Below are 13,518 nucleotides of genomic sequence, written 5' to 3' on the forward strand. Positions count from 1 at the left end.
TTATTTAAATTTAATGAATAGACTTTTATTCCACACAAAAATATATGTATTTTGAAAATTCAAATTATGGTGAGTAAATGTAGTGTTGTATAAATGTACAATAAAGAAAATAAAAAAGTAGGTATATTAAAATTCATCCTCTGAATATTCTGATGAATTATCTTCGTCTCCTAGATTGATAACGATAGGTTCCACAGTAACGTCAATTAAATTATCGAGTTCCCACATTTTCTCCTCTTCTTTTTGTACATGATGTATACATCTTTGCCAGTTATCTGCAGTTACTCGTTCCAAGGAATTTTTTAACAAAATTTTCACGTCACTTAATTTAAACGTCGTATTATTTCGCGCTACATCTCCTTTTACCTGCGCCCAGACTAATTCGATTGGGTTAAGTTCACAGTGATAAGGTGGTAACCGTAGTACCGTTATTTGGCGATTTGTTGCCATTTCATCGATAACATATTTTTTCTGATCTTTATTAAGATTGACAAGTGTCAAAAGTTCCTTTTTCACCATATTTGTTTCAAAAGAAATGTTTTTTCCGGATAACCATTGAATTATATCGGCTTTCCTCCAAGCAGTCGTAGGCGTCCGCTCGGTCTGCCGTGAATGGTAACTGGCATTATCCATGACAATTACAGACCCCGGAGGAATAAGATCCAACATCTGTGTAAAATACTCTTCGAAAACATCTGCGTTCATGTCTTCGTGATAGTCACCTGTATTTTTAGATTCAAATAAAAGTAAACCGCCATCTACAAAACCACTGGCACTACCTATATGTGTCACTATTAATCTTCGCCCTTTACCTGAAGGTGCCTTGAACCCTGTTGAAAGTCCATCCAAAAATGCTTGTCGAAAACTTTTTACATTTTTATCTTGCCATACTTTTGTTACAGTATATCCCTCGTTGACCCAAGTTTCGTCTAGATAATAAATATTCCTCCCTTCGTCACGGAATTTTCTAATTGATCTTAAGTAGGATCTTCGCCAACAAATAATTTCATCTTTATCGATAAGAACTGACTTCCTGTTCTGCTTTTCCCAGCAAAAATTCAACTCTCGTAAGACGGCCCATAATTTGCTTCTACTGATTTTTGGCAAATCGTTGTCCTCTGAAAGTTCACTTAAAATTTTGTTTAGCGTTGGTATTTCTTTTTTAAAATAAAATGAGTGTACTTTTCTGCGAATGACATTTTTGAAGAAATCATCTATAACGACTTTTGACCTCCCTGTAGATGATTTTGGGGGATTTACAGTATCTTGTTCATTTTTTGTTTCCTTTAAAAGTCTGTAGATAGTCGATTTTCCAATCCCTGTCATTTTTGTTAGCATTAGTGTTACCCGATAATTACCTGAAACGAAATATTACCACGCCCATGGCCGGTTCTTATCTCGGGGTTTTATTACTCTCTTTCATTTCCAAACAGACTATAACCTAATCTAACCTAAATTACTTTACAATTGTCAAATGTCAGTCACGAACAAAAAACATCATGTCATCTGAGACGTAAAACTGAGTTAAACTGTAAAAAAAAATTGTTTTTGAGGTTTTGTACTGAACTTTCCCAGAAACACACAAACTAAAATACGATTATCTAAAGCTGTCAAAAATCGTGTATTGAAGAAATTTGATTACTTTTAGATCATCTAAAATATAATAAAGTACATCTAATATTTGTCTAAACTAACCTTTCATAGTTTAAATCGCTGAAAAATAAATAAAAAATCCAACGAATAAAAATTGTTTACTGAAATATTAAGCAGTGAATTAATATAATTCTTGTTGCCTCTCTTATTTACGTCACTATAATATCTTTAAATACGTAACAGATATTAATACATTAAGTTAATCAAAATATTTAATCTATTTTTATAAAATTAAATGATATACTTATCCAAAAAAAATTGGACGTCCGCTATAAAAAATAACATTGAACACATTTTTCCTATATTTTATTGGTAGGTACTGAAAATGAATCTGCCCAATTATTTTTAATTTCTTTCTCAATACTTTGTACCTAAATTTTTCCTCCCTCCCTGATATGAAAGTCAAGATCTGCCACTGGTAGATTAAAAAATAACTATTGAGACATGATTTCAATGTGTATGTTGACTTATACGTTTTGAATTTAAATAGAAATACATATTTTTTTGTAAATATTACCAGGATTGAAATAAAATGTCAGTTGATTTTCAGTTGATGAAAAGATTATTATTAAAGGGAACAATGGTAGAGTTTTTAAATAAAGCTTAATTTTCTATATATCACACTAAAGACAAATATAAATTATGTGTCATATTAAAAATTCTATAAAAGCAAAAACAAAAATTACCTAAATAAATCTTTCATTACACCTAAAATACTGTACATTACATTTAAATTTAAGTGGGTAACAAATAAATTGAATTCTGTTCTGATTACCAAAAACAACAGGTTTAATTACTTTGTAAAAAAGTTAGAAAGAAAAATCGCTGTCCTTCAAATTCTCCTTCGTCCACTTTTCGAACTTCATGATTACGTCCGCAGACATGTGAGATGTTGCCCCACCAATTTTACCGCTTCTCATGAACGAACCAACGGAGCTGGTCATGTTATGCTTCCTGAGAAAATTCACCATAATGTGGTAATTAACAGAGTTGTTATTCTTCATATTTTCAAAACAAAGGTGATTAGTTAGCTTGTCGATTTGTTCGTCAGTCAGATTCCTTTCAAGGAACTGCGCAACTTTCCTTATGACAGACGGAAGATCGTTTATCATGTCTTCGTACTTGAGGAACAGGACGTTCGGTTGGGTCCTGCGCTCCCAAAATGGAAATACGTGGTCCCAGAAAGGAGCATAGGCGACTGGAAAACGAAAATTTTAATATACTTCTGGAAAAACTATAATTAAAAAAAAATCTCAATATATAAAATATTTAAGAAAAACAGTTGTGAATTCCTAATACTCTAATAAAAAAAATATACTGATTGATCGTATTACCTTTGCCTGCCAAAAATAATCTACAAAAGTCCTCGAAGTCTCCTGTATAGCCCTCTAAAAGTCTACAGTGGTTGTAATACGAAACACAGGTGTCTTTTGGATTCCTTGTCACATAAATAATCTAGAATAAAAAGTATACAATGGTTATTATATACAATGGTTATTAAACTGTAAAATAAACATAAAATTTACTTTTTAGTAAGTTTCACATACTTTGTTGAGAAAAAAATGAATAGTGACATACTTTGATGGTTTTGAAAAAAACTTTTTGCTCTAAAGGAACCAAACAATGTGTTTTTTAAGTTACAGTAAACAGAATGCCTACGTCTACGTATAGTAAAAAGTAGCTGAATTTGACTTAAAAATTTAATTTTTTATATTAACGTGCTGTTGTGCTAAATTAATATCTATCTTTTTCTTAAATTTTGAATATCTAAAACTAAGTATTTGTGGACCCACATTTATGGGAAAAAAGTCTTATTTTGACCTCAAAAATACGTCCCTAAATTCTTTGTACTGAATTTTGAATCACCCTGTATAATGAATATATCGGTTATTCTTTAAACAGTTTACCTTTGGCTTCTTTATATTTTCCTGCAGTTCTCTCGGTAACAGGACCCAAGGAATATGAGTCTTTACACATTTTGGACCATCCACTTCTTTCAAGAACTTTATGGAATCTTGCAAATACGCCGGAGCGTCAAAATCTTTTATGGTCTTAATATTTTGCCTGTGGTCGAAAATTGCTGATAGTCTGAAAGATTTATAAGACAAATAAGGAAATTATATATTTGGTCAAATAAATCGACACTTACTCTAAAAATGGGCAACGAGTTTCTATGTTCTCTTGACCTTTTATGAAGTCAAGGTTATTCATGATCATCCAAACCATTTCTAAGGTCCATGTGGTCCCTAAGAAAGGAATAAAATTTTTCAAACGAGGAACTTGAAAAAAATGCAATATTTAAGATGTACAAATATTCAACTTTTTACAAAAACATATATAATTTCTAGTAATGGGTATCAATCAGTTCTTCCTCGAATGGAATATATTATGAATGAATTTTGTTTGAATATGCCAATTTCTACACAATCAAATTAGGATCACAAAAAGATTAAAGGGAGGAAGGGTGATTACAGACAGAAAATGAAAGTAATGGATCTTCTGAAAACAAGGAACTGCATTAAAAGTAGATAAACAAGAAAGAATACAAGAAGAAGAAAAGAATCAATTGGTTCTTCTTTGGTTGAGGCCAAAAACAAAACTGCCGAAATTGTTTTGACTGCAACTGGATATTATTTTGTCATTCAATAGTTCCAGAAATTTGATTTTGCACCAACTATGCAGAGTGAATTTAAATTAAATTAAATTGACTGTGGAACATTGTATGATGAAAATAAACCTCGGTGTAATAATGTAGAGGATGTAGATGACGATGGTAATGAAAGATAAATTGGGAATAAGGAATAATAGAGCTTCATTAAGAATTTATTGATTGGACAGAATCTCTGTAAAGCTATCAATAAATTTATGACAATTGTACTAAATGTATCAACATTTCTAACCACTGAGGAAAACTAGCTTGAAAAGAATGAGTTTTTATTCCCACATTAGTCATAGAAAGTGGAAATATTATCACCTAAAATTTGAAAAAGAATCATTGTTTCAACTCATTCTTTTTGCTAATAGTAATTTTACTAATCTTTTGATTGTCAAAGCTAAACCTTTAAACTTAAAATCATCTTCACTTACCAGTTTTTGGAAAGCTGCACACCCATACGTCGTTCTCATTCACTTCCAAATTGTAGATTTCTTCCTGCATCTCAGCAAACCGCTCAGGCATGGTAACACCCTTAGCCGTAACGTAACCAGATCTAAATTTGCTCGTAAAGTATTTCCGCAACACCTCATCGAGATCGGCATCTTCGCTGTTACTCTTGATCATTGTAAACGCACCCACCGACACCGTTTTGCGGTAAAACTTGTAGTAAATGCAATGTTACACTTCAGTTGTTTATATTAAATTCGATTCTATTTTTTTGTTGACAAACCTTGATATTGCTGACTCGGAGTGGACTAAACTAGGATGACGTTTTTCCGTTAAACGTTGGATTCCTGTATATTTGGCGATAAGTAACCTTCGAATTAGTTTTTGGGACCGATAAAAATATTAAAAAAAACAATCTTATTCAGTTAGTAATTATTAATACAAATAATTGACCTATACAGGGCGATTCACAAAAAACTTTCTGAACTGATAATTTGATAATGGAAAAATATTTTATAATTCTGTTTTTTTTTATGTAAGAATCAGTTGGTACAGCTCCTCGACAACGTCAGCTTATATCTCAAGTAGAATTTTTCCAAAGCAAATCGTGGATGACGCTGGAATCAGACAATTTTTTTAAATAACAGGAACCTTGCAAGAAATTTAAAAAAATTTCGGAAAGATAGGTACTCGAAATACAATAATTTCGAAGCCTTAAAAATCAACAACGAAACAAACTCAAATGTGATTAAATTCATTTTTGTAAAACTGTCATTAAAAATAACTTTCGGATTCGCCTTTTAATTTTCTACAAATTACTACTCTCTTATGTTTTTCGAAAAAAAACCTGATTTTTGAGTAAAACTTAAAAAATCAAGTGAAAACACTTTTACTTAAATGACATGGCATACACTAATCATTCGGTTATTTATTCGAATAAAGAAATTAATAGCATTAGTCATAATTTTAATGATTTTATTTGAGTAAATGCTCAAAAATACTCCATTTCCACGAACACAGGCCCGACATCTTTTTAGTAACGAAAATGTAATTTGTTTGAAATTTATTGTTGCTTGAATCTGATGAAATGCATGAACTTACTGCTCAGAATGTCAAAGTCGCTATCGCAGCCCACTATAATGTAATTTTAAAAAGCATTATATTCGAATATCGAACTGAATGTAACAGTTCTTTTAAATACTATAAATGCAGTACTTATATGTAATGTTGATATTGTAACATTCAATAATATGCTAGACACAATTTACGCAATAATTGTAACAGTTAATTTTAAGACAATATACAATACGCCGACCTCTTCTGAGTACGGTAAATACATATAATACTGATAATTTTTTTCAAAGAAATAATTGACATTTGTTTTTTAAATACTTAAAAAGACCTTATTTTTCAAAATATCGAAAGCATCACTTTTTTTAAATTCAAGTTTTTTTAAGCACTATTTGATGTAATTGGTTTGAAATCTGTATATTAAAAAACCGCCGAGATAAGGTCCCTAGTTGCCGTTTTTTTGTTAGTAACTTTTTTATTTTTCAACTTAAAAATCTGAAATTTACGCAACCGCGGGACAATGTAATTACCTATCCACACTTTTTTACAGAATTTCGATATCTTGACTTGGGCAGAAGATATACGCGCTTGCATTTTCGACTTTATAAATTTGCAGAAGGCCGCCATTTTGATGTTGGGAGTCCGGATTGCAGGTATTTGTTGAGCACCCCAACAGTTATCTTTTCCTGTAGTTTCATCCAATTTCTGTGAAATTCATTCTTTTTATTTAATGCCGAAAATTTGGCATATTTTTCTTTCAGCGCTAATTTTGCAATGTAAAAGAATTTTTACGAACTTTCGCAAAAGCCTGCTCTTGTAACAAATTTCCTCAGGAACAAAATTGATAAGTATACCTTACGTCGATTAGAAGCTTATTTTCGGAGATATAAAACTGAAAAAAGAGGAATTATTATTTTTTCCTTTTGTTATAAACAATATGACGCTCGACCTCTACAAATACAAGAATTTGGGCTTTTATTCTGTGTATTTTTTACTTAATTTAAACCCATAAAATTCGAGTTAGACCCGATTATTGAAACAGGCATATGTTTGATCTAATTCGTCCGGATTATATCCTCAATTTCCTTAAGTGTTTTTTATTACTTGAAATAAACATATCTTTATTCAATTTAGGCCCTTTCTTCCTTTCTAGATATACAGGGTGATTCAGTCATAATGTCATTAATTTTAAGAGCAGATAGAGAAAAATGAGTATAATACGATGGCGTGATTAAAAAAAAAATTAAATGCATATTTAAGCTGAAAAAAATATTTTCAAATCATTATTTAACCCCCTTTTCAGGCTGTTACTGACCGGTAACAGCACCGGTAACTAGGTCTACTGACCTAGATGCAATGTTGCCATATTTATATATTTTCGCTCAATAAATAAACGGTTTGCTCACGTCAGCCAATAATAATTTAAAATAATAAATTATTTTTTATAATTATGCAATCAACATATTAAATTGTTATTGTTGCCTGGCAAGAACCTCGAGGAGGTCTGAGCATGCCTTGCCAAAAATCAGTTTTTATTAACATCATAGTGATAATTTTTTAATTTGCTGTAAGCCTTCTACTAAAAATTGAAAGTAACGCGGCCCATTCAGATGTTCAGGTAGAAAATGCGGCCCAATTAAACGATCGCCATACACTCCTGCCTGCGGGTTTTCATCTAACCAAATGTGACTATTGGCTGCAAAGAAATTAGCTCTGTTTCATTTTAAATAAAATTTAATATTGAAGTTACAAAACTCCAAGAGTTCAAATAATTTCATAACTGTGAAATGTATGTAGTATTTAAATATTCACTGTAAGTAATAGAAGATAAAAAAACATTCGAACGGAGACAAATAAACAACTTGGTACGTGTTTCCGACCTAGGCTAACCTGTGTCGAGGTCACTACCCTTCTAATTTGCACGTGCACTAGGAGCCAGACAGGGTTCCGTTGCCAATCAGAGTGCCACGGCTGCAAACAACTTATTCCAAAGTATTTTGTCCTCCTGAATCCAAAAAAACTTGGTCGCAAACCCTGAAAGTGGTCAGTTTAATTGTTATCAACAAATTAAATGTATAAATGGCTGTAAAAAGTTTATTTTTATAGCTAGTACACGGAACCCTATCTGGCTCCTAGACTAATACGAACTGTAGTAGGATCGTAGGCAAAGTAGAGCAAAAAGTTGTCGGTCTTTTATAAAAGAAAATCGTGTCATCAAATTGAATGTAATGAATAGGGATGATTGTTTTCGAATGTACGGTTATTACAATTTATCATTTTTAATAATACTATTAACGTTTTCACGTGTTATCATTTATTATGTTAAATAATACACAGTTTTAGTATTTCAATTTATTATTCAATATCCAGTTGCGTATAACCAAAGTTTACATAATAAATGTAAACTTTAGTGTAAATCTAAACTTAGGAGTAACATAGGTAGGTACTTATTGTTTTTGAGAAAGCAATACTTATGTTTTTTACCTGTTTAAAATGCCAGCACGAGTAAAACAGCATTCATGCGTCCAGAACACTTTGTTAATAAAGTTCTGCTGCACTTCGATTTAGGAACCAATTGCAAAATTCAAGACGATTGGGGAAATCAGCTGCTTCTAAAGCTTGAACTTTTTGAAAATGTGTTATGTTAACTCCTTTGCGGGAAAAATGCGGGAGAAATGGAGGGTGGTAGATTTGAATAAACGCTTTAAATTGTTAGGTAATGGTTTTGTAACCGTGTGTAGTGTATTTTGTATATTCGGGTATTTAGTGTGCCGACCGACTTTTTTATTTCATAAAATACGGTGTGCCTACAAACCTCTGCTTTATTTATTTTCTTTTAACGAAAGTTGACTTCGAGAAGTCAGGCTTGTTAAAACATTTTGCACTAAGTTAATACAATTATTAAAATTAGTTATAATAAAATGCAGCATGATCCTTTATTTACTTGCATTTTATTAGTTTCGTACATATGTATCCGTATACTAAAGCGGATTAATTAAATGTGAACCACAGATTATGATGTGAACTTGGCAACGCTGTTCGCTTCAGCTGACGATTTGTTCGTGACATTACGTTACAAAATTTTCCGAGCATCCGGGCATCTGGCAGGGCCGCCCTCTTAGCGGGAGTTACGGGTTGATTTCCTTCATTTTTAAAAGTCGAGTAAAAAATATTTTTTTTTGATTTTCTGTCTTTATTAAGCCTCCCGAATACGTGGTTAAAATTAATGACATTATGACCGAATAACCCTGTATAAAGAATGTTTTCATGTTGTAGGTTATATGTCACCACTACTCAAATCATGATTTGACAATACCCTTCCTTCCTTAATTTTATCCCTTCCAGTCACAAGAAGGTACTTTTATTATACAAAATGCTTCCCTTGAGAATTACAAATAATTAAAAATATAAAATTGTAAATATCGTAACTACTATAAATTAGTTAAGTACAAGTAATTAATTAAATAGATTACAAAGACACCCAAATGAAATTAAATGAAAAAAAACACTAATAAAAAATCATTTGGAAATAAATCAATCAAAAGAGAGGTCAGTCCCTTCAGTATGCTTTTCGATATATTCATCAAACCTTCTAGCAATTTCTGGCGACATATAATTCTTCCAATCGCCAACTTTGCCTTTTCTTATGAAATGAATCCCCGTCTTCTTAAAATACTCTTGTCGATTTTTCGCCTCGAGCAAAGGATCTGTATTGCATGCCCTGTTGACCCTCATATTCTTGAAGCTCACAAACTCTTCCAACGCTGAAATGTCTTCTTCGGAAAGAGGTTTTCCCATGAAATCAGCGATTTGCTTCAACACTCCTCTGGTGTCCGCAACCATCTCTTCGTACCTTAAAACTAGAATGTTGCTCTCGTGGCGCCTGTTCCAAAAGTCGAAGTAGTGGTCAAATAGTCCTCCGTAAGCGACAGCGTCGTTTAGAAAGAGTTCGCAGAATGATTCGAAGTGTATATCGATGTTGTACACGCATTTTGTGAGATGGAAATAGGAGATGCATACGTCTTTTGGATTCCTCAACACGTAGATTATCTGAAAAAAAATCTATAGTACTGGATCGATCTTGGAAGTTACGAAGCAGGAAAATAATTAAAGGTTTCCACTATACCAAATTTGAAATATATGTTTTTAACAGTTGTTGAAGAATTATGAATTGATACCATTGTTCTTTGTTTGTTTTGACAAGAAGAATCAGCCCTAAGAGTTTTCACAGGGTCGCTTTTCTGCCTTGTATATTGATAGATGATTAATGATAATAGAATATTTTACTTATCTTTAAGATCGTTCTTTCATGGTCAAATTATTAATTACTTCGAAGAAAAAGAAATGCTTAGATAACAAAAATGATACCTATTTACTTACTTTTGGTTTCACCTTATGAAGTTCAGTGGGAAGTAAGCAAGATCTTAGATGGGTTTTTATATATCTCGGTGAGGGTAAATTGTTAATGTAGTCCAAGGAGTCAGTAAATTTTTCTTTGAATACATCGATATACTCATGTATAGCAGAGTAAGTCCTGCAACAAACCATTTTAACGTAGTTAATTTAAAAGAAATTATAGGCTTTTTTTCGCGACTGAATATTGGTGAATATCTGACTTGTAGTTACTATTTCTATCTCTTTTGATCTTATTTGTCATATATGGTAGTTCAAATCTGTTCTTTCACTCATACTACACATACTACAACATACGACTTCACTCACGAAAAAAAGCCTTATATACAATTGATATATGACTGTCGATACTTACTCTAATATTGGCGCCCTATAGTGCTGCAACGTATTTTTTGCTGTGTCGAAATCCAAGTTATTTCCGATCAACCATATCATTTCCTGACACCATGTCGATCCTGCAATATATTAAATAAAGAGGACTGCTAATGTTTGATTACTAATTATTGTACGGGATGATTTAATTTTGTCACTTCTTGGAAGCTTCTTATTTTCCTTGAGAGGATGGGCAAAAGTAGGCAGGCTCGAATATTGAGAAAAATTGGATGGGAGACACCATATACCTACAGTATGATTCACTTAAAAGATAGAGGGCGTTTTTAATTTTTGTTGCGAAACGACATTATTTCATACAACTTTAAAAAGATTTTTATTTATGAAAGTTTAACACGTGATACAATTATATACAAGCTTTTTTTGGTGACTCTATCCTCTTGACTTTTCATATAAAAAATGTGCGCCTATGGTTATCTAACATACAAAATCCATTTTTAAAGATTGCTGCCTCTTGTAAAAGTTAAATAACTGGACTGGTATGGATTACGAGTAAAACAGCAAAATCTTAGTTAAATGCAATAATTGATTTTATAAACTATGCAATAAAGTATGAGGTTTTCAAAAAATTCCACTTTAATATTTCAAAAAGCGACTGTACCCAAAAAAATAAGAAAAATAATTGTTGTGTACATGTTTCCTAAATAAAACCCATATTTAGGGCATATTTTAAATACCCTCAGTACCCTTAGGAAGCAATTTAGCAAGAATGTTCATTAAACTTTTTTTCATATTACAAAACCTGTTTATAAGGAAATAAAATTTAAATTTGATGACAATAGGCGTAGATATAAAATTTTATGGAATGGTCAAAGGGGTGAGGACATCCTGTATATAAGTTTCTTACATATGCAAGTAATATATGTAGAGGCTTAAAAAAATAAAGAAGTGTATCAAGTACGATATCTCTGACTTAAACCAATTTAAAGTTGTATACTACGTGTTTAAAGTTTACACACTTTAAATTAAATGACAAAATATGCTCCAAAGGCAACTAAACGCTTTAAATTTAATGCTGCAAAAAGTTTAGCTTCAAAACATCACTTTTAAACAATTTATTCACTTCCTGCCCCTGTGTCTGATTGAATTTGGTAGATACAATAGTTTTAATACATTCCTGAATTACTGCTTTAAAGATTATAGTTATTAAAGTTAATACATGTAGAAATAATTTAAAAAAATAATAACCTGTTCTGGGGAAACTGACCAACCACGTATCTTCCTTCCTAACAGGCGTATCCAACACTTTTTGGGCGATATCCTTGTAGAGAAAATTGTTAATTAGTTTTCCTGGATTATACTCTAACATGAAGTTCTTAATTCCCGTTACTTTTTCGTAAATTTCGGCATATGTACCATCTATGGGCTTGTAAGTGATGCTCATGGTTGTCCGGTCACCAAAATGTTTATAATAGAACTAAATTCGAAATAGTTAATTTAAGTTGTTGACTCGTTTGTCTAGCCCACTTTCGTATTGTAAAATATTTAGATATACATTATAACTATATTTGAAGATTTCACAATTTTTCCACAGGCGGTGAAAGTTGAGAAGAAATTTAACTTGAAAGTTTCCAAAGAAAAGTAGCAAAAAGCATAAATATTAAATATAAATGTTTTATAATTAGATACTCGTATAATAATATAATAATTAGACTAAAATTCTAACCAATATGTTTGAATAGGGCGAAGTCCAACAAATTTAGCAATATCGGTCTGAAACATATGCGGGGACGATTTTCTTTTCTGAAGGAGTCAAGAACAGTAGTATTACCCTTTAATATAATGGATATTTTAAAAATCTACTAAACGACATTATAAGAGAACGTTATAAATAAAAGCAAGTTTTCACACCACTCATGAACTATTGCGTATGGTGCGTTACCATTTTTTTATAGTGGGTAGTTTGCCAGTAGCCCTATTTTCCTCATTAAATTAAAAATTCTCCAGTAAACAACAGTCTAATATTAACAAAATAAAATTTTTTTCAAGTAATAACACACATAATCATGAAAAAAAATGTAACAATTCCACATTAAAACAAATTGCAGATATAATAATATAACAATAAAATAAAATAAAATGTTCTTCTAGTAATAACACAAATAATATTAAAAAAACCATAATAACAATTCCAAAAAATAATACCGCATCTAAAGACAATCAGTCAGTTTCCGGTACTCCATTATCATCTATCACTATCACTATCACTATCACTATTACCGACATTGATAATAAAAGGATCGATAACTTCATCAACCATATTATCTACATCCCATATTTTCTTTTCCTCTTTATCAGCGTGATTAATACACTTTCTCCAGTCTTCTGTTGTAACGTTTTCTAGTGCTTTCTTAAGATGGCGTTGAACATCAGCCAATTTAACTGATCTATTTCCTCCAGCCACTTCCCCTTTAACTTGTGCCAAAATTAACTCGATTGGGTTTAGTTCACAATGATAGGGGGGCAATCTTAGTACGGTGATTCTATGGCTTAGCGCTAATTCATCCACAGCGAGTTTTTTATATTTATGGGCATGTAGCTTCACAAGCTGAAGCAATTCTGTTTTTAAGCTGGTTTCATCATAAGGAGCACCTTTGTCTCGTAACCATTCTTGAATCCTTGCCTTCCTCCATGACTGTTGTGGCGTTAATTCGCACTTTCGACTATGATAAAAGGCATTATCCATAACGACGACAGATGCTGGTTCCAAATTTTCAATAATTTGCCCAAACCACTTCTCCTATACCTCTGCATTTATCTCTTCGTGATAATTTCCCGTTTTCTTTGATTTAAATATTAATTCACTATTTACCACAAATTCGTCTTCACTTAAGCAAATGAGGAACGTCAAAAATGGAAATAATTTCCTCGCCCATTAACATTAAAAG

The 13,518-nt window shown here is 31.7% G+C and overlaps 3 protein-coding genes across 3 annotated transcripts; all 3 read right to left on the reverse strand.

The window, feature by feature from the left end:
• Window positions 1–2,339: 2,339 nt before the first annotated feature.
• Window positions 2,340–4,958, reverse strand: LOC108912435 (sulfotransferase family cytosolic 1B member 1-like). Its single transcript, XM_018717661.1, has 5 exons — window positions 4,741–4,958; window positions 3,803–3,899; window positions 3,561–3,741; window positions 2,988–3,108; window positions 2,340–2,851 (listed from the first exon to the last, which is right to left on the reverse strand). Exons 1-5 carry the CDS (start codon window positions 4,931–4,933, stop codon window positions 2,463–2,465), a joined length of 981 nt encoding a protein of 326 aa, XP_018573177.1. The 5' UTR covers window positions 4,934–4,958; the 3' UTR covers window positions 2,340–2,462.
• Window positions 4,959–9,361: 4,403 nt separating this feature from the next.
• Window positions 9,362–12,014, reverse strand: LOC108912308 (sulfotransferase 4A1-like). The gene is made up of 4 exons (XM_018717521.1): window positions 11,819–12,014; window positions 10,596–10,695; window positions 10,208–10,361; window positions 9,362–9,877 (listed from the first exon to the last, which is right to left on the reverse strand). The coding sequence occupies exons 1-4, from the start codon at window positions 12,012–12,014 to the stop codon at window positions 9,362–9,364; spliced, it is 966 nt and encodes a 321-aa protein (XP_018573037.1).
• An 801-nt stretch (window positions 12,015–12,815) lies between these two features.
• On the reverse strand, window positions 12,816–13,316 carry LOC108912319. The gene has a single exon (XM_018717527.1). It carries the CDS (start codon window positions 13,314–13,316, stop codon window positions 12,816–12,818), a length of 501 nt encoding a protein of 166 aa, XP_018573043.1.
• Between the last annotated feature and the right edge of the window lie 202 nt (window positions 13,317–13,518).

The sequence above is a fragment of the Anoplophora glabripennis genome, unplaced genomic scaffold, assembly GCF_000390285.2.
Source record: "Anoplophora glabripennis isolate ALB-LARVAE unplaced genomic scaffold, Agla_2.0 scaffold35, whole genome shotgun sequence".
Classification (NCBI taxonomy): Eukaryota; Metazoa; Arthropoda; class Insecta; order Coleoptera; family Cerambycidae; genus Anoplophora; species Anoplophora glabripennis.

Bases quoted from the DNA above. Each gene is read 5' to 3' on its own strand.
- LOC108912435 (XM_018717661.1), bottom strand. From the start codon at position 4,933: ATGATCAAGAGTAACAGCGAAGATGCCGATCTCGATGAGGTGTTGCGG. The intron at 3,109-3,560 runs GTAAACTGTTTA...TTTTTATTCTAG, and splicing joins AAAATATAAAGAAGCCAAAG to ATTATTTATGTGACAAGGAA. The intron at 2,852-2,987 runs GTAATACGATCA...TTCGTTTTCCAG, and splicing joins ATTATTTTTGGCAGGCAAAG to TCGCCTATGCTCCTTTCTGG.
- LOC108912308 (XM_018717521.1), bottom strand. From the start codon at position 12,014: ATGAGCATCACTTACAAGCCCATAGATGGTACATATGCCGAAATTTAC. The intron at 10,696-11,818 runs GTTATTATTTTT...AATATATTGCAG, and splicing joins GGTCAGTTTCCCCAGAACAG to GATCGACATGGTGTCAGGAA. The intron at 9,878-10,207 runs GTAAGTAAATAG...ATTTTTTTTCAG, and splicing joins TTCATAAGGTGAAACCAAAA to ATAATCTACGTGTTGAGGAA.
- LOC108912319 (XM_018717527.1), bottom strand. From the start codon at position 13,316: ATGGATAATGCCTTTTATCATAGTCGAAAGTGCGAATTAACGCCACAA.